General features: G+C 36.4%; 1 protein-coding gene across 5 annotated transcripts; it reads left to right on the forward strand.

Annotated features, from left to right (window-relative positions):
- Positions 1-12,812: 12,812 nt before the first annotated feature.
- Positions 12,813-23,182, forward strand: arl8 (ADP-ribosylation factor-like 8). 5 transcript variants are annotated; one of them, XM_067402099.1, is made up of 7 exons: positions 12,818-12,836; positions 13,145-13,853; positions 16,848-16,908; positions 17,251-17,398; positions 19,592-19,675; positions 19,817-19,968; positions 21,277-23,182. In XM_067402099.1, the coding sequence occupies exons 2-7, from the start codon at positions 13,808-13,810 to the stop codon at positions 21,323-21,325; spliced, it is 540 nt and encodes a 179-aa protein (XP_067258200.1). In that variant the 5' UTR covers positions 12,818-12,836; positions 13,145-13,807; the 3' UTR covers positions 21,326-23,182. The 5 variants fall into 5 exon arrangements, with proteins under 5 accessions (XP_067258202.1, XP_067258200.1, XP_067258199.1 ...); XM_067402101.1 differs by lacking the exon at positions 13,145-13,853 and having other exon boundaries at positions 12,813-12,836; XM_067402098.1 differs by lacking the exon at positions 12,818-12,836 and having other exon boundaries at positions 13,021-13,853.
- Positions 23,183-24,519: the final 1,337 nt, after the last annotated feature.

Consider the following 24,519-nt stretch of genomic DNA (forward strand, 5'->3'; position numbering starts at 1 on the left):
TTCTTTCTTTACCTAAATCAATTTAATTTTAACTTAGTCACTCAATCTCGTTCTTATTCAACACAATGCAAAAGTTATTTCCATTAACACTTACTAAAAATCTCTACCATAGATAACATTTCAAGCTGTCCACCAGGGATTATGTTATATGTTAAATAAATATTAATAGAAATGCATGAATATGAATATTGACCATTTCGGATCCATCAACATAATTATTATTATTTTATTTTTTAACAATGTAGATAAATATATTAGCATGTAATATGTATATAGCCTAGTTAGCATGGATGGAGATCCTACTGCAAAGAATTACTGAATCTTTCAAAATTCCATCCCCACTTACTCTGATGTTTGTGCTCATTTCACAGTCAGTGCTTTTAAAATCATTCTGACCATTTTTTCAAGGGAGAAAGCATCTACTCTGCTCTTATGCTTTGTTAAGAGTTTATGGTCTCTAAGTGTGCCATATAATAGGCTACAGTTGGCAAGGAAAGAAAAGGCTAGTTATTATGTGAGTTTGTGCACCATTTTCTTAATGGGAAGAAATGCAGAAAAAAATTCACCTTATTCCTTGACTATCAAGCATCAATTTACAGTCACTTGTGGTGACTTTTAACAAAGACTATATATAGAAAGAAAGTTCACTCCTATTAGTTATGAACGGGAGAAATTGCAATGCGCCATTCACAACTGAAATTCTAAATTCTAATCAAAATGAAATAATTAATAAACTAGACAATTTGGAAAGATCAGTTAAAGCAAATCCAAACCCCTTAGAGTTCCCCATAACAATAAAGAAATTGGAAGACAAATTGCATGTCCTTGAGTCCAAGAAGGTCTGTGGTGTTGATAGCATCCTGAATGAGATGCTGAAACACACAGACCAAAGATTCAAACTGGCAATGCTAAAACTATTCAATGATGTTCTGAATGTCGGGTTTTTCCCGGAGATCTGGAACAAAGGCCTCATCAGCCCCATCCACAAGAACGGTGACAAATTAGACCCCAACAACTACCGAGGCATCTGTGTGAACAGTAACCTGGAGAAGGTTTTCTGCAGCATCTTAAACAAGAGACTCCTAGACTTCCTTATGAAGCACAATGTCTTGAGTAAATGTCAAATTGGCTTTCTTCCAAAATGTCACACATCTGATCACATTTTTACATTACAAACACTAATTGATAAATATGTACATCAAAACAAAAGACAAATTTTTGCTTGTTTCATTGATCTCAAAAAAGCATTTGATTCAATCTGGCATGAAGGATTATACCTAAAACTTATTGATAGTGTAATAGGAGGAAAATTCTATGATTTGATTAAATCAACGTACACAGCCAGCCAATGTGCTGTTAAAATTGGAAACACAAGAACCGAATTTTTACCCCGGGGTGTGGAGTGAGACAGGGCTGCAGTTTAAGCCCCACCCTCTTTAACATATACAGTGGGTACGGAGAGTATTCAGACTCTCTTAAATCTTTCACTCTTTGTTATATTGCAGCCATTTGCTAAAATCATTTAAGTTAATTTTTTTTCCTCATTAATGTACACACAGCACCCCATATTGACAGAAAAACACAGAATTGTTGACATTTTTGCAGATTTATTAAAAAAGAAAAACTGAAATATCATATGGTCCTAAGTATTCAGACCCTTTGCTGTGACACTCATATATTTAACTCAGGTGCTATCCATTTCTTCTGATCATCCTTGAGATGGTTCTACACCTTCATTTGAGTCCAGCTGTGTTTGATTATACCGATTGGACTTGATTAGGAAAGCCACACACCTGTCTATATAAGACCTTACAGCTCACAGTGCATGTCAGAGCAAATGAGAATCATGAGGTCAAAGGAACTGCCTGAAGAGCTCAGAGACAGAATTGTGGCAAGGCACAGATCTGGCCAAGGTTACAAAACAATTTCTGCTGCACTTAAGGTTCATAAGAGCACCGTGGCCTCCATAATCCTTAAATGGAAGATGTTTGGGACGACCAGAACCCTTCCTAGAGCTGGCCGTCTGGCCAAACTGAGCTATCGGGGGAGAAGAGCCTTGGTGAGAGAGGTAAAGAAGAACCCAAAGATCACTGTGGCTGAGCTCCAGAGATGCAGTCAGGAGATGAGAGAAAGTTGTAGAAAGTCAACCATCACTGCAGCCCTCCACCAGTCTTGGCTTTATGACAGAGTGGCCCGACGGAAGCCACTCCTCAGTGCAAGACATATGAAAGCCCGCCTGAAGGACTCCAAGATAGTGAGAAATAAGATTCTCTGGTCTGATGAGACCAAGATAGAACATTTTGGCCTTAATTCTAAGCGGTATGTGTGGAGAAAACCAGGCACTACTAATCAACTGTCCAATACAGTCTCAACAGTGAAGCATGGTGGTGGCAGCATCATGCTGGGGGGTGTTTTTCAGCTGCAGGGACAGGACGACTGGTTGCAATCGAGGGAAAGATGAATGTGGCCAAGTACAGGGATATCCTGGACGAAAACCTTCTCCAGAGTGCTCAGGACCTCAGACTGGGCCGAAGGTTTACCTTCCAACAAGACAATGACCCTAAGCACACAGCTAAAATAACGAAGGAGTGGCTTCACAACAACTCCGTAACTGTTCTTCAATGGCCCAGCCAGAGCCCTGACTTAAACCCAATTGAGCATCTCTGGAGAGACCTAAAAATGGCTGTCCACCAATGTTTACCATCCAACCTGACAGAACTGGAGAGGATCTGCAAGGAGAAATGGCAGAGGATCCCCAAATCCAGGTGTGTTGCATCTTTCCCAAAAAGACTCATGGCTGTATTAGATCAAAAGGGTGCTTCTACTAAATACTGAGCACAGGGTCTGAATACTTAGGACCATTTGATATTTCAGTTTTTCTTTTTTAATAAATCTGCAAAAATGTCAACAATTCTGTGTTTTTCAGTCAGTATGGGGTGCTGGGTGTACATTAATGAGGAAAAAAAATTAACTTAAATGATTTTAGCAAATGGCTGCAATATATCAAAGAATGAAAAATGTAAGGGGGTCTGAATACTTTCCGTACCCACTGTATATCAAGCAGTTGGCCAATATAATAGAAAACGCTCCCATTCAAGGTCTCACTCTACATGACACAGAAATAAAGTGTTTTTTCAGTAAATTTAGTTCAGTAAAGTTAAAATAAAGTGAATTTTCAGTTGCAATATGGAAATCGTCCCACCTTAAAAGAGCCAATGGCTGATTGATAAAGTAATTGCGTCATTGTAGCTGCTGTTAGAGGCTCCGGTTCCCATAGAAACCTATACACTAACAAGAAGCGACAGTCAATAGAATGTTCCATGAAAAAACACCGGCGCCCAGCAGCAGCCCTACGTTTAGGCCATTTTTTGGTGAAAGCGAGTCGGCAGTCCACTAGTTTCTATGGCAATATCAGCTGCTTTGTTAAAACAAAATGTACATTAAAGCTGAAATACAACCTGAATGATGAAAACACAGAATAAATTACTATCATGATCATCAAATCCTTTTAACAGTTTATTTTACAGACTGTGTTTAAATCTTCCACTTTTCACAAAACCTTTGCTCTCTAGAAACTCAGTCAGTTTGGGTTAAAATTCTTTGAAGTTCAAGTATAGAGAATGAGAATATTGCGTCACAGCGTTTTGACTCGCGTTGCATTTAGGGAAGGCATCGCCATATAGAGAATACGAACCGACGTCACGCCTCGTTGCATGCCGGGTCGGCGCCGCCATTTTGACAGGATCGCCCTCTATTACTCGTACTGAAATTAATACGGATTCTTGCTTACCTTTTGTTTTGTTTCTCCATTAAGTGGAATGTTAACATTTTTAATGGTATCGTTTGCAAGGAATAGAAGCTATTATTTCGCATTGCATGATCATTTATTTTTATTTTTTTCACTTAAGTTTTGTAGAATTTCGTTTACAATGTTGATCTGTTTACCGTATCACACGCTGGACGCCCTCACCGCTGCTTCAGCCATCGTATGAATATCCAAATAAATCTATGTGATCAACACACTGAGAAAGTTGATTCATTTATTTGTTGGAAACGTTTAAATGATGCTTAAACGAGCATATTGAGTAACAGTTAAGCCTACAACTTGCCATTGTAATTCCCCTTTTCCATGATCACAGATGAGGAGAATCAGAGATTATTGGTCAAATTCAGCAGACAGACGGACACGAACACAATGTATTTATATATTTATTTTAACAAATGACAGCCACACTAAGCAATTTCCTACCTTTATAAAACCGTTATGAAGAAAATGTATAAAATGCTTGCATTTTAAGTCATACTGAAAGTTTAAATGTGTTGCGTTCATATTTTTGGCTCATTTGCAGATCTCCACACAGTATGCTTTAATAAATATGTACAGAATTGTTTGTTTGTCACATGAAGCGTTTTTCTTGTTAATCATATGAATGTCCCCGTCAAGTTCTGCTTATTCACGAGCGCAGTGAGAGTCAGACTTGCAAAGGTAATGTTAATTATTAAACCAAACGAAATCAAAACATTCAAAAACACTTAGCAATTTCATTCTTTTATTGAGTGATAAGCAGTGGGTTTAATCAGTGCCATTAATAATAGATTTGCCATCCGGCGTCTTCTCGTCATCTCCTCGACCTGCTTTCCCTTGGTGTTTTTACATGTAGAAAAGGCGAAAAAACGTTTTTCACTGTCTTGTTTTCTCTCAGAACGATGATCTGAGTTACTATCACAATTATCGATGCAGCATTAATGACATACAATGGTGACATTTTTCACAATCATGATAGAAAACAAATTGCTTCCCTAAACTCAATAACGGAAAGGCTGCGTGATCCTGTTAAGATGGCGGATAAACAAAGAAGTTACCCAGAACTCAATGCAGCGTGACGTCAGATTCGTATTCTCTATTAGAAGGATATGCTATCCGTTGCCATGGTTACTTTGACAGTGATACCGTCAGACCGAGAGAAATAGCATGATATTTGTTTGCAATTTTGCGATATGCCGCAGTTTCTTGGAAAGAAATGGATAATGACGAAGCGAAAGGAAAGGGGCTCTGTCGGGAGAGACTAAATAACACCGCCAAGCGTCGCCAAGGGACATTCTAAAACTCTTAACGTGACTTAATGTACTAAAGTGATATTAACATGTTAAGCCTTTTCCTCCATAGAAAACCGGTATTAGAAAAAGCTTAATGTGGCTTAATGTACTTAGAAAGACAGTGATAACAGACCAAACTCAGTAAACATCATATTAATAAAGTAAAGCAGTTAGCCCATAATGTGTTTGAATTCACGAGCGTTTTCGTCACGTAGAAAACTGTTGAGAAACGTTGCTTAATGTAGCCTACTAAGTGATATTAAAAGATCACATTTTTCTGTGTATTATGCTTCATTAGTATAGTGTTTACTAAACACTATACTAATAAAGCGTAATACACAGAAAAATTTTATAAGTTTGGTCTTTTAATGGCACTGTCTTTTTCTTTATGGGAGGAAAACATGTGCAAGAGTTCAGACCCTTCAAGCAATTAAAAGCAAAATTTTAAGTTTAAGTTATTAGCAAGCAGCATTATTTAGAGAAGATATCACTAACCAGTCTGACTCAGTGGGCTAAAATATTATTATTTTTACAATAATAAGCATTAGAACTGTAATAAAAGTGTAGTGCAACCTTCCTTAGCAAGTATGACTGAACTCTCGCAGTTTACAGGTTTGTGGGTTTGTAATCAAAGTCCCTTTAAGACGAGTCATTTCACTCGGCGGCCATCTTTGAAATGTCTCTCGGGCAGTAGTTCACCTGTTGATTCAATTGATTAGTTCATTTCATGAGTCTTTCGGGTTTTGAGTCGTTCCTTAATCACGTGACTATCACTATTGCGCTTCTGATTTGGCAGTGAAATTCGCCGATGTGAGATGTGAAGGATTCTATGGTCCAGTTAGTATTTTCACCCCATAATGGCGGCCGCGCTACCGGAGCGCCATGTAGTGGCTGTTGCCCAAAAAGTATCAGTGTGTCACCTCTTGGGTATACTCTGACTGCACATGCACATTGGCTTATCTAGCCTGAAAAAATAAGCTTTTTTTAATGCTATTTTAGCATAAGAAACAACATTTATGGGACGGTTCATGTCAGATTTTGTTGCTTATTTGGAGTTTGAAATATGTCATTTAATTGGGAGTTTGCCAAGCAGATTTCAGGATTTCCCCATTCAAATACATTTACATTTAGCTACATTTAGTCATTTAGCAGATGCTTTTCTCCAAATTGACTTACAAATGAGAATAGTAGAAGCAATCAAATCAACATGAGTAGCTACAAGAGTATAAGTGCCGTGTCAAGTCACAGTTTAATCAGCAAAGTGCTCGTAGCAAGGTTTTTTTTTTTTTTACATAGCTTACAAATAGATGGAGAAAGAGAAAAGTAAAATATAAATAAAAAGTAAGTGCTGATATTACTGGGTCAAGTGTTGACGAAAAAGAGGTCTTTAGCAGCTTTTTGAAAACGGCTAAAGACTCAGCTGCTCGGATAGAGTGTGGCAGGTCATTCCATCAGCAGGAAACAAACCAGGAGAAGGTCAGTGAAAGTGATTTTATGCCCCTTTGGGATGGCACCACATGGCGCCGTTCACTTGCATAACACAAGTTTCTGGAGGGCGCATAAGTCTGAAGTAGTGAGTTTAGGTATAGTGGTGCAGAGCCATTGTTGTTCAAATAGAGAGGACTTGGTCTTGGATGCCCGAAATAGCTGCCCGGAGGCATTACAAATATGGTCGCAGAGTGAACTGACTTTCCTTGAAAGGGACTTTGCTTTTAAGAAGTGATGATGATCGTGACTAGTGTCAGATAGAGCTAACATGTGTTCATTCTCTGCCTCTGCAGGGACTCTGACTCACACCACTGAGAGCGGTCCTTTCCTTCTTCTTTTTTTTCTTTTTCTTTTCTTTTTTCCTTATCTCAGTCTGGGAAGCTCACAAATTCTTTCCAAACCCTTTAGACTTTGTTGAATCAATGAGAAACAAATTAAGATATTTTTTAATCAAAGAGGTTTCTGTCTCATCGAAAAATAACATCGTAAAATGAATCCATATGAATCAAGTCTTGTGAAAAGATAAATATATGGTATGATGAGCAGATTTAATTTAGGCATTTGTTTACATCTAAACAATGAAGGACACATACATAGGGCACATCATATTTGGTAAACATGGAAGCTCAAATGTGCGTGCGTGATGCATGCGCGAGAACAATCCGCTTGATTCATAAGGATTTGTTTTACGACTTTGTAACCTTTCGAATTTTCAATTTTTAGTTACCTAGACTTTCAATGGAGGGTTTCATACAGTGTCATACAATGTTTGGAACGACATGAGGGTGAGTAAATGAAGACAGAATTTTCATTTTTGGATGAACTAGCCCTTAAATTTGTTTTTTCACTCTTTCATGTCTTTCTCATCACTGCCATCTCGTGACTTCATAGAGAGAGTCCACAAAGAGTTTATAGTATAATGGTTTGTAAAAATACTTGTATTTTGAAAGGTATTGGTGAAAGTTCAAACTGTCTAAAGTATGGAGCTTGACTGTGTTTAAATTTTGTATGTTGCTTTCAAAACCACCACTAAAGTCAAGTGAAAATAATGATAAATGCTACAATTATGCCATCATGATTAAGATTATAGTAGGCCTATTATTCTTTATTGTGCTTACTACTATTATATAGTTTTTTTTAGTGTACACACAGCTCTAGTCTATATAGAGCACGAGCTTGTTCATCTGAAAAGGTCCTGCGCCACCTAGCGTCTGACAGCGAAGTAACATCAAAATCAAACCAGCATTGCAAAATAAAATAAAATAAGCAGCAGTTTGTATGTACACAGTACATTTTTGTGTTCTACAATATTCTGCCGACATACATAAATAAATACTGTACAGAGGGAGAATGAAGATTATTAATCATGTCCAGGATATTAATAATAAAAAAAAGCTTATATTAATTCATTTTTATAATCTTTTTTTTCTATTTTTTTTTTATTTTTAATGCAGTTTTTTTTAGATATGTTGTATTTATTTTATTTTATTTACCTCTAAATTTCTAAAATAAAAAAATAAATATAATAATTTTATAATATATTTTCTTCATTATGCATTCAGGTATATATTTAGACAATCATTATAATCATCTTTTTATAAACATTTTTTTGGGAAAATTTTTAGCATTTTTAGTTTCATTTTGAGCTTTTTTTAGGTTTGTATATACTGAAGTGTCAGATTTTGTAATATTTCAAGTTAGTAACAGCAGGGGGAAAACAAAAAAACAAGTAAAACCTTGAAGAATACTTATTTGAAAATGCTGATTTTAATTCAGAATTAAACAAATCTGTTACAGCTTAAAAACAATGCTGTTATAAGTACACCACTTATTTTGCATTTGTGTGGGGTGGTAGGGTTGTGCTGGGGATGGGCGGGGTGTTGTTTTGCATTGTAAATGTGTTCAAATCGAACCACTTCATTTTTGTATGCAGTCTACACGGTGACTGATTTATTTTTATCTGGGAAAAAAAGAAGAGGAAGACAAAAAAGCCCCATATTCCTTTTGAGGGGAATTCCTAGGTGTGTGTGCATACATGTGTGAATGTACATGTGTGTGTCTCATGCCTTCATTTGTGTGTGTTTGTTCTGGATTGTGCCAGTTTTTTTTTTTTTTTTTGGTCAAATCCCCATTTCCCATTAATTCATATGGAGGTCAGATTGGCCCACAAGGGGAAGGATTTGTTAATTTTTTTTATTATTATTATTAATATAACCACATTAACTCGAATCCAGTCGTCTTTTTTGTGTAAGTTGAAGTGTGACAAAAGTCCTCAGATCTTGGACCACTCAGATGAACACTCATATTTTTTAAAATGAATTTCTGGTCAAAATGACCCAAGGAGAGGATGAGGGGTATTATGCTTTGAATTTCTTGCCAGTATGCAACTTACCAGATGTGGATAAATGTGGATTCATCATTGTCAAAGCAGCCCACTCATGGAGCCCTGGAAATAACCTGAAAATATACGCTTAAAAGCCAGCAGTTGCTTTGACCTTTATAAAAGCCTTCACAGTGCACTAGAAGGCTGGGATTTCATATTTTATTATTAAAATTCATTTGAAGTATCCTTCTCAATGATTTACTGTACTGTATCATTTTCTATTTAGCAAAATAATATGTCAGTTAATTGTACCCATGGACAAATAAAGATGTGTTATGGATTTTATATATTTCACCACTGTGTTCTCACATTAAGTGTGATATTTGTCTGCATTCTTCAAGAATGTGACAAAAACGATAAAGAACATTGTCGCCACACCATCTGTCCTTTTCCTTGCCATGAATATATATATTATAAAAGGAGATATATATATATAAAGGAGATATATATAAAATTCTAGGTTTCTCCACTTATCTCTAAGATTGCATGTGACCCTGGCTACTGGCTCAATGTCAGTGAGTGGAATGAACACAGTGAGAGTTGAGTGGAAAGAGAGTTTGCCTTTGTCATAGATTAAATGAATTTCCTTTTAAATTCTTAAATTATTCTTAAAAAAAAAATCTTAAATTCTTTTATGAGAAATGAGAAATATGCAAAAAAAAAAGAAAAAAAAAAAAAGTTTCAGGTCTTCATTATTCATTTGTACCATTAAGCCTGGTTTGCTAAACTGATGTTTTCTATTCTATTGGCAAGAATGCCAATGTTTAAAGTCAGTTTTTTGCATAAGAACATTCTGGTTTAGCAAATTACCTCAAAGGGGAAATATTAATAATTAATCATAACTTGTATTAATTAATTATAAATATTTTGATCAGTTAATCGGATTAACTTGATGTAGTTGAATTAACAGTACAATCAATTAATCACTTTGTCCAGTGAACACTCAGTATTAATAGTCTATCAATTCTCAGAAATTATATTTTTCGTGGTCACAAAAAAATAATTCTTTCTTGGCATGTACAGTGGTTAGAGCATGTAGCAAAATCAGGAATCGTTTAAGTGACATTAATGTGCAGGCATAATTAGAACCAGGGAACTCATATGAATTGTACACAAAGTAAATCTAAATCATGAACACATAACTAATATAAACAAACACATACGCACAAAGCATGCATACGTGAATGGGAAGTGGAAGAGTGAAAGTGAATTGAATTGAATCGGAAACAAAAACAGGAAATGAAGCTATGGAAAAGAGTCATTTAACCATATGAAAGAAGAGGTCTAAGCCTCTGTTTAGATAAATATATGATACTTGCAATGCCTTTGCAGTTGAAGCAGTCTCGTGAAGTCTCTGAATAAGGCCTTGAGTAAGCACTTTTGGCGATAGAAATAATTGTTAAAGGTGCCCTAGAACTTTTTTAAAAAGATGTAATATAAGTCTAAGGTGTCCCCTGAATGTGTCTGTGAAGTTTCTGCTCAAAATACCCCATAGATTTTTTTTAAATTCATTTTTTTAACTGCCTATTTTGGGGCATCATTAATGAGCCGATTCAGGGCTACTGGCCCTTTAATTCTCCTGCTCCACGCCCACAGAGCTCGTGCTTGCCTTGAACAGTGCATAAACAAAGTTTACACAGCTATTATAACCCTCAGATGGATCTTTACAAAGTGTTCGTCATGCATGCGGCAGATTATGTGAGCATTGTATATTATGTTATATTGTTTACATTTGATTCTGAATGAATTTGAGGCTGTGCTCCGTGGCTATCGGCTAATGCTACACTGTTGGAGAGATTTATAAAGAATGAAGTTGTGTTTATGAATTATACAGTCTGCAAGTGTTTAATAATGCAAATAGCGACGGCTCTTGTCTCCGTGAATACAGTAAGAAATGATGGTAACTTTAACCACATTTATCAGTACATTAGCAACATGCTAACGAAACATTTAGAAAGACAATTTACAAATACCACTAAAAATATCATGTTATCATGGATCATGTCCATTATTATTGCTCCATCTGCCATTTTTCGCTATTGTTCTTGCTTGCTTACCTAGTCTGATGATTCACCTGTGCAGATCCAGACGTTACTGGCTGCCCTTGTCTAATGCCTTTCATAATGTTGGGAACATAGGCTGGAATATGCAAATATTGGGGCGTTCACCCCGACTGTTACGTAACGCTACAAAGTCGTGAGTCGTGATTTGAAGTCGTGTCTTACGGGCTCAAAAACCTGCCTGGAATGCAGCATTAGGCAGGGTTTACAAGGATAATAAGACACCGCTGAATCTAATCACACATAATGAGTCTGGGCAATGGGTTATGGGAAATGAAGTTTGTGATGAGATAGTACAGGCACTCAAGGGCATTCCAGCTGGTGGCTGTAACAATACTAAATTCAATTGTAGTATTGTTCCCATGTTGCATGTTTGGTTCAACAAGTGGCCTGTTCACATCTCGTAGCAGACCCACATTTATTTTTGTTATGTTTTATTTGATATTGTAACATTTTTTTATTTTTGCTGGTCTCATCAAACTGTACTGTATGAATACAAAAAACATAGTTTGCAACTAGTATGGCAGTATGCTAGTGTTTACATCAGACTTCACATGAAGCAGACTCCACCCACAGGAACATTGTTAGGCTAAGGCTGTGTCTGAAATCACACTCTCTTGAGTAGGTACTTATTTTGAATAAGTAATTACTTCATGACCACTAAAAAAGTACATTCTATAAAGTATTAAATTGTGTAGTATGAACTACATTCACCATGATGAGTTGAGTCGCTTCACTGCCATTCATAAATCCTAGTAAAGTGTCCATCAAATGCACAATTCAGAATCTTGCCAGTAGGTCATCCGGGTACTTGTTGCCTACACTTTTATGAGTACTGTGAATTTGGACATACTTCTTTTGTCACATACAAAAAATATCACATGTTTTTCACCCACTATATAGTAGGGAAGTATGCAATTTCGAATGTAGCCTTAATCTATCCACCTTATTTTTCAATGCGGAAGTGAGCTATTTTCGGTGAATGCGTGAGACTTCCAATTTCAAAAGTGCAGTAAACGGTAAAACCACTTTAATGTATGAGCTTGTTTTTCCATGTAATCTTTAAGATATTAAGTTTAAACATATTTGGCTTGCTGTCCACAGTGGAGGGGCTCAAAGAAGCGGCTTCAACGCAAACATAGATATACCCACCAGTGGGACTACTAATGCTTGGAAGATGAGTCTGGTAGCAAGATGCCTAAATGTTGGTGGAGTTACTCTAGGTGTGTGTTCACTACTCACTGCTCTAACTTGGATGGGTTAAACGCAGTATAGGTTGCTTTGCCTTCACGTCACTTTCACTTCACATCTTAGTGGAATATTGTAAACACCTTTACCAATTGTCTATACACACTTATTATTTCATGTGTGGTTATCTACAGCATGTCATAAATGCTGAGCATTAAAGTTCTGATTTTAACTTAAGTTGTAAGTAACCTGGAATATTCCTTGAAGTGTGACACCTATCAGATTTCTGATGAATGATAAAGAAGTTGTTAAGTGTTTGGACATATTATGGCATACCAGTTGATAATCTGAAATAGTAATATGCAAATTCAGTATGCAAAATCTTTAGATGTTTTGATTATTTCATTTCTTATATAGTTCTTAGCAGGCACAATACTTGCATAAAGGTGCATTTCTGTTTTTCTCAGAGATTTCACACTATTGTGCAAACAACTCTGCTGCAGGAAGGGAGGAACTTTCAGGCTACACAGAGAAAAAAAAGACATATATGAGTAACCAGTTCCTTCTCAGTGGTCAAAATCAGTGCAGAAGTTTTTGGTCATACCCTAGTTTTGATTCAAGTGAGTAAAAGAATATATCTGTCTTTCTGTCTGTCTGTCTACCTACCTCTCATGTGCCTGCCTGCGGCCTGCCTATCTAGCTGCTTAGGATATGTCCAAAGTAATATGTGTGTGTGTGTGTGTGTATATATGTGTATATATATATATATATATATATATCATTTTTTTACTCCAGGGTAAATAACATAAATATGCATATTTAAATATGTCACTGCTGATAAAACACTAATGAGAATGTTGCTTGTTTCAGAAAAAAATATATTTACAAAACACAAAAAAAATCTTTTTTTTTTTGTTTTTTTTTTCAGGCAAGCTACTTTTTTACTCTGACAAGTAAATGACCAATTTAGTTGTCCTAAGGACAAGCACAAAACAAGGGTTAATGTCGAACTCTTTATTTTACCCCTGGATGTGACACTTGGATGTGTGCACGTCATGATCCTCACACGTGTAACCTAACACTGATGGGGGATGGTGTGTGTTTTGTGTGTGTGTACAACACAAGAAAGAGTGAGTGCTTGTTATTTATCCAGCAGCACACGAACACACACGCGCTGCTGTGAACTCTGTGTGCCTCAAGTTTGTCTCCCTTGAGTTCTTCCCGTGCACTTACACGTGTGTAGACAGACAAAGGGAGCGAGTTGATGTGCGTTTTTGTCCATGAGGAAAATGTGGATGAAGTCAGAGCGATCTGGCAAGTGAAGAGGTTTGTGTTTGGACAGCGATGTGTCCGCCGCGCTCGCATCTGTCGCACACTTGATCTGACCACACAAAAGAAGAGCTCGGGAGCTGCTCACCTTTGTGAACACACCGTGGACACACACACACACACATACGGAGGCATGTGCTGAGTTATCGTATCCGCATGGGGCGAGCGGGTTTATAAAGAAATAACGGCTCCACGGACAGCTGCTGTAGGCCTCTCGCTAAACTCCCACTCGCTAGACAAGCTCTCTCGCCCACCAGGAGAAATGGGTCTTATTTTCGCCAAACTATGGAGTTTCTTTTGCAATCAAGGTAAGAGATGGTGTTCTGACAGGTTTGTAGCGAGTGTTTTTGACTGTTGTCCGCCTCGGGGTGATATCCAGCGGAACTGAGCTAATGTTAATGCTAGTGAGCTCGTTTAAATCTGCTGCGTTGTGCTAATGTTAACCTATCAAAACCATAGTCTCCCATTGAGACATTTACGCTATTTGTGCTTATATTTTAAACAGACCAGACCGTCTTTTCACCTTGTAATTATAGTGGTTTGTTTGTCGGTTAGCTGGTCTGTTACCTTGTCCCGGTAGCTCAAACACAGATGGTCTTGATGTTAGTGGTGAAGGTAACAGATGGGTCAGTTTTAAATATCTCCTAAATGATGTGCACCGAAACTGGGTATTGTACACTTGTTGAAGCGATAACGTGCTTTCTGAAGATTGTAGGTAACGTAGTGACATACGTAAAATACAAGCCTAAGGGATAATGTCTAGCTCAAACCCTACCCATGTTTTTTAATCAGAAGGTAGTGTTGTAGCGTCACGGTACAGTGGTGTTATCAGGTGCTTTGATAAATAACATGGTACTGAATACCATAAGGCAAGACACCACAGGTGAATAGATTAAACAAACAAAAAATAATAATAATATATCAAATTACCCGTTGATTAATCACAGTACATTAAGGCAATTGTTTTGATTACATTTTCTGAAATGTATAAATATGCAAGTAATGAATTTTCTAATTAAATATACACATTTGCATACAATTCCAGAACAGAAATCTGAACACTGGATAAAGCCTCATCCAACATTTTAGTTTCATTGTGTTTACATGGAGTTAAAGGTTTTTACAGATAGGTTTCTGGATATTTTTTTTTTTTTTTATCACTAAAAAATTCAAAAAATTTTAGAAAAAGTACCAAAAAGTTACTGAAGTGTAGATTTATTGCAGTGCATGAGAGAAAAAAAATGAATCTACAGACACAAATAGATATTGCTAAAAATTAAAAGTGTATTTTGTGTGTTTTCTTTCCACTAGTAGTCTTAAAGAAGACATGTTAGCCCAAAATCTCAATTGACCAGTGCATGAAAAATAAAGAAAAAAAACAAAACAATGTTTTTTTCATAGTGGATTTTGCTGCCTACAACTATCATGAAGCTCACAGTTATTCTCCAGCTCTCTATTTTATCTCTGACATATGGTTGTATGTCTTCACTGCTGCTGTGACAGATGTGTCTCTCATGATGTAGGTCCAGAGGACAAAGGGTTCAGACATCAGCTCCAACTTGTGCAATGACAATAAAAGGAACTGATCTGAATTGAAAATTCTTTTGTGTTGAGAAACAGACGCCACAAGCACCTGGCAAACAAAAGCGGCATGAGAAAACGGTTTTCCTCTTACATTGTTTGCCTGTTTCAGCGGTCAGTTCAGCCCAGAGTGATCCAGCCTTCAGGACACACAGTGCAGGACATGTGCACGAAAGCTGCAGTGATGTTAACTTGTGTAGTAGATTGTAAAAATATGCATTCAAGGTAAAATACAGCTAGAAGTGTAACTTTGAGACACAATTACAAAGTTGAGTTTTGACTAAGTGAGCAAATAACCAAATGGTATTTCCTGGCTAATTTTGTTGTTGTTGTTTTATTTATTTTTTTACAGTTTTGTCCCTTGACAAACATTCCTAACCTGGGCAGAGTTTCCCAAAAGCATTGTAAGCCTAAGTTGATCGTAGCTCCATTGGTGGCAATGTAGCTACGATCAACTTAAGCTTACAATGCTTTTGGGAAACTCTGCCCAGATCCAGATTGCTGTAATATTGGACAGATGTTCCTTTAACACTGGAATGGACGCTGTTGATATTTTGTGCACTTTCAATCATTCAATCAGAATGATGAACTTCAATCAATCTGTTAATTGTTGTTAAAATATGATTTCTTGTGTGTGCTAGATACGTTTGTTACAAATGAGCTAGCCACTCCTGTGGGCTAAATGCAGAGTCTTGCTCTAGGTCCAAATGGAGGTCCCAGGAGAAAGTAGGATAGCTCTTTGGCCTACTTCTCTAGACATAGAAGGAATTCTGCCTGTTGGATTTGTAATCTCATTCTCTTTCTTAATTCCCTGGATTACTGTCCTGAAGAGGACCAGTCACTTTAACCCATGAACATTACACTGAGCGTCGCTCTCTAATACACAAACATTCCTGCAGTCGTTCACAAAATTGACTTCCTGAATTCAGTATCAATATTCATTAGTCTAATTAAAGCACCTATTAAATAAAAAAATACCTAATATTGGTCCTGTAAATCATTAATCACTCACTTAAATGTTCATAGGTTTTGTTCTTTGGATAAAATGTTGAGCAGTAGCACTAGTAAACTAGAGCCAAGCTAAATTTGTCCTTGAGTTTATGAAAAGTTCTACCAAAAGCTGTGGGTGGTGTTAAAGTCTTGAGACAGTCTCTTTATGGCTTCAGTTTGTCCTGTGACATTTTTTGCTGGAAGCATACAGAAGTAAAATAGGGGTCGGTCCTTCTGGAGGAAGTAATAGGCGTGAAATAGTCTGTGTCTTTGTGGAGCTGCCAGAGATATCATTCCTGCTTCCTGTAGTTCACATCAGAGTTTAAAGGTGAAAAATATAAAAATGTGACCCCTCTCTCTCTTCCTCTCTCTCAGATACACACACACAGACTGTCAGAATTTCCTCACATTGAACTCTGATAAAGTACGGATCACTGATTTATCTAATCACGTCTTCCTCTGTTACGCAAGTGTGCTTCCCGTGTGGCTGAGCTGTGAGTTTGTATGGGATTTCTGGACCAATTATCTGGGAGTTACTAGAACTGAGAACAGAAACAAAGTAGCTCTGAAGGAAAGAGCAGTTAATGCAATGAATAAACCCCCAATTATTTATTTATTTTTACGTTTTATGGCATTCACATATTTTCCTATTTGAAGTTTGCTTAAGTTCTTGTAATATTAATCTGACCATTCTTTTAATCCATAATATATATTTTTTTTCTGTTATGCAGAACACAAGGTGATAATTGTGGGGCTGGACAATGCTGGAAAGACCACTATACTTTATCAATTGTGAGTAATAGATATTTTATTTACTTGATTAGAATCTTTATTGATCTTCATTTATATTAGTAAAGAGTCTAATTCATATAATAATAGAATAGAGTCTTTATTGCCACATGCCTGGGCCAGCTGAAATTGTTAAAGGTTTTTAGGTCACAAGACAATGTGTGGACATACAAGACATAACAAACATTACAATTTATTCATCATGCAATGTGCAGTCTACAGTAAAACAATAGATTGAGATACTGAAAGGACAGATAGGTAAAGGAGGTTTCAGTGTGGCAAGTAACGTGAAGTATAGACTGCAGATCTGTAGTTTGTTTTATCTGAACCCATTTTGTTGTGCAGTTTAATGAATGAGGTGGTGCACACGTCTCCTACGATTGGCAGCAATGTGGAAGAAATAGTGGTGAAGAAAACCCACTTCCTGATGTGGGATATCGGTGGTCAGGAGAGTCTCCGTGCCTCTTGGAACACATACTACTCCAACACTGAGGTAATGCACTTATACACTACATTGCTGGAGGCTGAGCCCGTTTGATAAGGGATGATTGTATTAACAGAATTGAAAACTTCACACAAGAGTGGATTACATAATTGATTTTTTAAAAATGTTTGACGGATGAAATTGAAGCGTATAAAGGTTCTGAGTGATTTTACAGACTGTTTGTGGTTGGTGCTGCTGTTCACAGAAATTGTAAATGTGACTTCACCAGTTGGAAGAGAAAAAACAAATGTTTAGGTCACTGTGATAAACAGACCGAGGATGAATTTCCTGAGTCTTGTTTTAGGCCTGTTTTTGTATTCAGGGAGACCTCATGGAGTAGACAGGAAATCATTGGCAGAGAAAGATGTAATGGCTTTGGAACATGACGCATAATTTGAATCCGCATCTCTTCTTAAAGAAGTCTCTTATGCTCAAGGATGCATTTATTTGAACTGTAAAAACAATAGTGACAATTATCAAGTTAAATGAACTGTTTTCTATTTGGATATATATTAAAATGTAATCTATTCCTGTGACAGCAAAGCTGAATTGTCAGCATCATTTCTTCAGTCTTCAGTGTCACATGATCCTTCAGAAATCATTCTGATATGCTGATTTGCTGCACAGGAAACATTTCTTATTATAATCAGTGTTGAAAGCAGTTGTGCTTGTGCAGTTGAATATTTTTGTAGAAACAGTGATGCATTTTTTTTTTTCCAGGATTATTTGAATACATCTTTTGCAACATTATAAATGTATTTACTATACTGACTTTAGAACTTAATGCATTCTTGCAGAATAAATTATTAATTTCTTAAAATGTTACTGACCACAAACCTTGAACTGTAAGAGAGTATGTGCTTCACCACATCTTCAACAATGTTGGGTTCTGCAACTCCCTATTTCAGTGGGCAAACTTAGTCTATTGGAAAAGTCTTCTGAAATATTTTAATTAGGACAATATATTTTTAATAATTTTACGTTTTAATAATCTAGGTTAATGTTAATTTATAAATATATTTTAAAGGATTCATTCACTTGAGAATTAAAATTTCCTAATAATTTACTCACCCCCTTGTCATCCAAGATGTTTGTCTTTCTTTCTTCAGTCGACAAGAAATCTACCGCAGTCTGGCAAAAAACTCCATCTCATATTCTCCTCCAAATTCGAAATTGTCCGACATTGTTGTTTTACCTTTTTTTTTAAGGCCGTTTAAAGGCCGTATGACTTAGTCTTTTCACAGTGCTTTGTTAGAATTTTGTTAGATAAGACCCTTATTCCTCTGCTGGGATTGTGTAGAGCCCTTTGAAGCTGCATTTAAACTGCAATTTGGACCTTCAACCCATTGGTAGCCGTTGAAATCCACTATATGGAGAAAAATCCTTGAATGTTTTCCTCAAAAACCTTAATTTCTTTTTGACTGAAGAAAGAGACATAAGACATAAGCATCTTGGATGACATGGGGGTGATAAAATGATCAGGAAATTTTAATTCTGAAATGAACGAATCCTTTAATTCATGTTTGTTCATAATACATTAACTTACGTCATTTTCTACAACCTGAAATGTCACAAAGGTATTGGTATATGTAACAATACAAGATTAATGAATGCATTACACGTATTGTCCAGTTATTTAAAGAAGTCTTAACATATAGAACCTTATGGTAAAGTGTTTCCACTTTTATGTTTTCAATATCAAAAACCAATTTTTGTCTAGAATGTGCTCATACAGACATATCTTTAAATGGGTATTTTTTTGTACCAGTAACTAACAACACATGCACAAACTAATAGCATCTGTAAAGATAGTATGGTGAGAACAGCTGTGTGTCCAGTCTGCTGTGAACAATAGTTTGGATGACAGTTGTGCACAGCGGTAATTCCGCCAGACCTTAGCAGCTGGTGTCTGACTCGGAGTTCAAAGTTCAGGGTTACACAAAGAGGTTTGAATAGCGAGACCCCTGCCTTTCATTCAGAAAGTGTGCATATGAGATTTGTGGTGGGGCCCTGCTGTCAAGCTTTATTCAGGAGCACTTGCTCTTACAGACAATAGATAAACGATTTCTGCCAAAGATTCTGGGCAACAAACAACTCTGTGGCCTTGCTAAACTTAGAAACCACCTCTGAATGCAAGTGCAATAGTATGTTGCCTGACATCTGATGATAATGCTTTGTGTGTGTGTGTGTTTTCTCTTTTAGTTCATCATATTGGTAGTGGACAGTACTGACAGAGAGAGACTAGCCATTTCTAAAGAAGAGCTCTACAGAATGCTAGCACACGAGGTAATGCTTTAACATTCACACCACACACATTCATCTCTGAAGTATAATGTCATATAATATATTATATATAAAGCTCCAAACCCCCCCATTCTCGCAAAATGTTGTCTGTTTTTCAGTTGTTTTTTCTCTTCATTCTCTCAGGATCTGCGCAAAGCTGCGGTGTTAATCTTTGCTAATAAGCAAGACATGAAGGGCTGTATGTCTGCAGCAGAGATTTCCAAATACCTGACCCTCAGCTCCATCAAGGATCATCCCTGGCACATCCAGTCCTGCTGTGCGCTCACTGGAGAAGGGTAAGACCTGCAGTACAGACACAAAGATTATCTCGGAAAATTAACTCTTTTAGCTTGTAGTTGTTGCTTGGCGTAATAGATTAATGATGGCAAAATTTAGAACTACAAATTACACCCCTCCCTTTTGGAGAAGCTACGGTGTGACGACAGTCACACAAGACAAAGATGATCATCTGAGACAGCAGAGAGTACAATAGCCAGTGAAGCAATGAGTTTTATTCTTACTTCTAACAAAGAATGGTCTCTGCTTTTAATAAACCAGACGACTAAGTACTACTACTACTTTGTGCGTATTTAACTTAGTGTTGATGCAAGCTGCCTCTAAAAACATGAACCATTTAGAAGAACAACAACATAAACGCGCTCTGTAGAGCAGTTTGTCCGTTTAGCGCTGCTGTAGAAACATGCCGGCGGAAAACGACGACTTTACATGGAGGAGGGACCCGTGGTGTATGAGATAGAAATGGCTCTTTCAGTAATACAAACATAACGGTTCATCATGTAAGGTCTTTATACACCACTGAAAATATAGTTATGTATATTATATTGCAGTTATGTCAGTAGATCCTCCAAAATTTTACACATTTAAGTAAAGGGTTTAGTATTTTTTTCAGTGTTTTTGTATGCAATCAGCACTGAGTTTAACATGACCAATGAATCCTTTAGAATCAGCTGCAGGGCGGGGTTTGTGCTTATTAACGCTCTGTATCCCTTGCTTTGTCAGACGCTTTTGCTGGTAGATTAAATTAATGCATAAATCTCTCTCCAGAAATATTGTCTCTCTCCAGATGTATCTGTATTATAGTTTGACTAATAATACGCATCATTTTAAATGTGCAGTATCAATCAAAATTGGTCGACGTTTCATGTTCGTGCTCTTTCTGTATTTTGACATTTAGATTAGCTTTGCCATCATGTAACGCTCACTTAACATTAATCTTTTTAAATATAATTCAACAACACTGTTTAATGTAATCTATAGCAAATCAAAATTAATATTAATTTTTCATACACTACATTATAATTCTTTGCATGTTCACTTTAAAACCTTTTTTTCTTAATTTTGCTGTTGCTGTTTTTGAATTTTATAGGCAATCGTGTATAATTTTATTTATATATATATATATATATATATATATATATATATATATATATATATATATATATATATATATATATATATATATATATATATATATATATATATAAAAAATATACAGTTTATTATGTATATACAGTTTATTATAATTAAGACTGAATTTTACTAGTGCATCCCTATTGAATACTGTGTGTGTGTGTTTGTTTCAGGCTGTGTCAGGGTTTAGAGTGGATGACCTCAAGGGCTGGGCTCAGATAGCCTCTGATTCTTCATGTTGGACTTATTGACAGTGATTCCCACCTCCTTCGGTGGCATCGCAGACTCATCCTATTGGCTGCTTATATTTTATTTTAAATCTCTTCATCAGAATTGACACATTGCAGCTGAACTCTCTGGACACCTACCTCAGCTGGGATTTAACTGTTACGTGAATCTGGTTCGACAGACTTGTCGATCAGTAATGTATCAGGAGAGACTGGAGTTTTTTTACTGGGTGTATATCAGATGATGTTCAAAGTCTGAAGTATTTCAACTTAAATAGAGGCACTATAGTGCTGGTATGTGTTTGTGAAGAGGGACTTTGTTTTTAGCACACTGGCAGTGGGGAAAAAGTTATTTGGATAGGTTCATTAAGCTAATCATGTATGGTTTTTTTTTTTTTTAAATCTGCTGGGAAGAAATTATTTGAATGGTCGAAATGTTACTTTTCAGATGGGGGATCTTTGGGTCAATTGTCGTCATTGGTCAACTGTATGTTTTTGTTTAAAGTTTTTGGGTATCAAATGTTTAAAGTGACATAGGTACCCAACATTACCACTACATATCATGAAAGCACCTGAGCATATCATATCACTCAGTACACATTACCTCAATCATTAGTCACAGTAGAGGGTGCGGTTACTATTTCAAACGTGGCCAATACAGACTTGAAATGTCATTTATAAGAGATGCAATTTAAAGGTCGCCAGGAATGATCACCGCTGTAAGACAAGTGGTTTTTCATGCATATTTGGTGTTTTTAATTGCTTGTTACAGTTGTGTGTGTGCACGTGCTTTGAATGTGAGAATGTCCAATCAACATCACTGCAGGTGAACTAACATGTTTTTGTCTTTGTGTGTGTTTAAGTAACTATGCTCCTTGCTCGAGTGTGGTTATAGCATAAAGGTCATTCAGTTATCATAAGGACATAATGTTTAAAAGTATAAAAAATGTATTATGATTTTTTTTTTTTTTTTTTTGTTGGTGCAAATATTTAACTGCAGATGATCTTCATAGGTCAACTAGCCATAATATTTGTGTCTGTTGCTATATAAGTGATTACTGTTTTATTCAGATTTGTTCAGCTCCAGACATTTCATCATTTATTTTATTTTTTTTTATTACATCTTCACTGTTTTCAGGTTGTATGGTACATGTGCGCATGAGCACCGTGCTTATTTTTTGCATGTTGATTTTGCCAGTATGCTTTATTGTTCAAGCTGAAACTGTTCTGTTCTGTGTTTTCACATTTTTCCATCCTCTTTGTCTGATTAAGGGAAACTCTTGCAAGACTTTGATGCAGTGACTACAAATTGGTGCTCTCACTGACATTTCCCTGCCAGCAATGAAATCTTTTTGCATTATTATTATAGGCTGCTGATCTAGGCAGATCAGTCCCATGGATCTGTAATTCTCTGTTTTGCAGGGGTTTTATGTGGTGGCTCTTTGGGGTCATTATCTCACTGTTGTGGATGTCCTGTTTAACTTTCATACCACAATAGTAAAATTTCACATGAAGTCTTCTGGTGAAAGAAGAAATAAGATTGACAGTTGTGACTATAAGCATTAAAGGCTTCAGATATATGTAAATCTTTTCTTTTCCCAATCTTAAGGCGTATGTGTATCAGTGTGTGTTAATATGCATCATTACAAACCTGATATGAGTTTGTTGTATTATACTATTTTGAATGGAGGTCTTTGGACAAAGCTTTTTAAATGTGGCTTACTCTGAAACATTTGCAGCAACCCATCATTCCCATTCTGAGGAGTGTAATATTATATTTCATTGCTGAAGTTCATGGTCAAACCATTTGGTTCTAAAATGTGCCATTTCTAAATGAGCAGGTGAAATCTGTAGCAACTTTCCTAATTCTTATAGTTTTATAATAAAAGCTTTTATTTTGAAATCTGAATTGTGTTAGTGTTGCATTATTGGGTCGTGTGTGTGTGTGTGTGTGTGTGTGTGTGTGTGTGTGTGTGTGTGTGTGTGTGTGTGTGTGTGTGTGTGTGTGTGTGTGTGTGTGTGTATAATATATATTTTATATATATATGAGAGAGAGAGAGTGAGTTTTATAAAGCCATTTGTATTTTCAGAAAAAAAAAAACAGCCTCCACATCCTTGGATTAGTCTTGTGTATCCATTTCAAAATTGTCCATGCTTCAGTTTTGTTTGAATCTATCAAAATTTGCTTCATAGTTGATGACAGAAAATGCTTTCAACTGTAAAAGAAACTGATTCTGCCAACAGCTGTTATGTCTTATGTTGTATATTTATTTTTAATATAGTCCCCAGAAGCTTCAAAGCTGCTGATTTCCCCATTTGCTTACCCGCTTGTTTCTATTATAAAACATTTAAAATGTTGATTTGTGACTTCAGCTTTGCAGTTCTTTTATTGGCTGTTCACTATAATTGTCCTATACATCACTTTACTGTGTGTTGATGTGTTGTTACTCTTTAAAAAGAAATAACTTTGTTCTCCAATTCAGTGTCAACAATTAATAAGTCTTAAAATAATTTTAAAGCTGCTGTCTAACTTCTTTTGGTTAAAAAGGATCCAAAGTCAATTACTGAGCAAGTACATAACCAATCAGTGTTCAAAACTATCTCCTTACCTTAGCTCGATTCACAACAGTGAACTTGTAATAATGTTTTATAATCTGACTGGTACTGGTAGGATTTCGTAGGAAATACAACAAGTCTACTTGTCTTTGCGTCATTACATCACGTCTGTAGACCGAAAGAAGGAGTCCTGGCTAGTAGGCTGTATCGTGTGTGTGGATGCTGCTGGTGGCGCATCATTTGTAGCTTCTTCTTACAGCAGATGGAATGTATTTAAACTTGAGATGGTGGCTTGTAATCCAGAAAGTTCAAAACAACAATCATCATCAACAACTGTGGTAAAAAGTGAAAGACTTCGGACTGGAGAAAGCCTACAGTTAAAAAGAGAAAGCGAACGGGCCTGTGCGAAAACAAGAATAAATGTCGGCAGGGCTTTTGAAAGGTGGCATGACCTAAAAACGGATGCTGAGATTGGCTATTTTTCTGCTGGACAGGTAAGACATTTCAATGGTTCACTGTGTAACAGTAGCTCACGTTTTGCACATTGTTTTTAACATTAACAATTTGAGAACAAAGTAGGCTATAACAATAATTTGCACCACTTTTTGCACGATTTATTGTAAAACTTTTTTC

Source organism: Chanodichthys erythropterus, chromosome 11 (genome assembly GCF_024489055.1).
Source record: "Chanodichthys erythropterus isolate Z2021 chromosome 11, ASM2448905v1, whole genome shotgun sequence".
In the NCBI taxonomy this organism is placed as follows: domain Eukaryota; kingdom Metazoa; phylum Chordata; class Actinopteri; order Cypriniformes; family Xenocyprididae; genus Chanodichthys; species Chanodichthys erythropterus.

What these genes read in the sequence shown, in the direction of transcription:
- arl8 (XM_067402099.1), top strand. Translation starts at nt 13,808, where the DNA reads ATGGGTCTTATTTTCGCCAAACTATGGAGTTTCTTTTGCAATCAAG. An exon ending in ACAGAATGCTAGCACACGAG is followed by an intron (nt 19,676 to 19,816) that starts GTAATGCTTTAA and finishes TCATTCTCTCAG; the next exon opens with GATCTGCGCAAAGCTGCGGT. An exon ending in TGTGCGCTCACTGGAGAAGG is followed by an intron (nt 19,969 to 21,276) that starts GTAAGACCTGCA and finishes TGTTTGTTTCAG; the next exon opens with GCTGTGTCAGGGTTTAGAGT.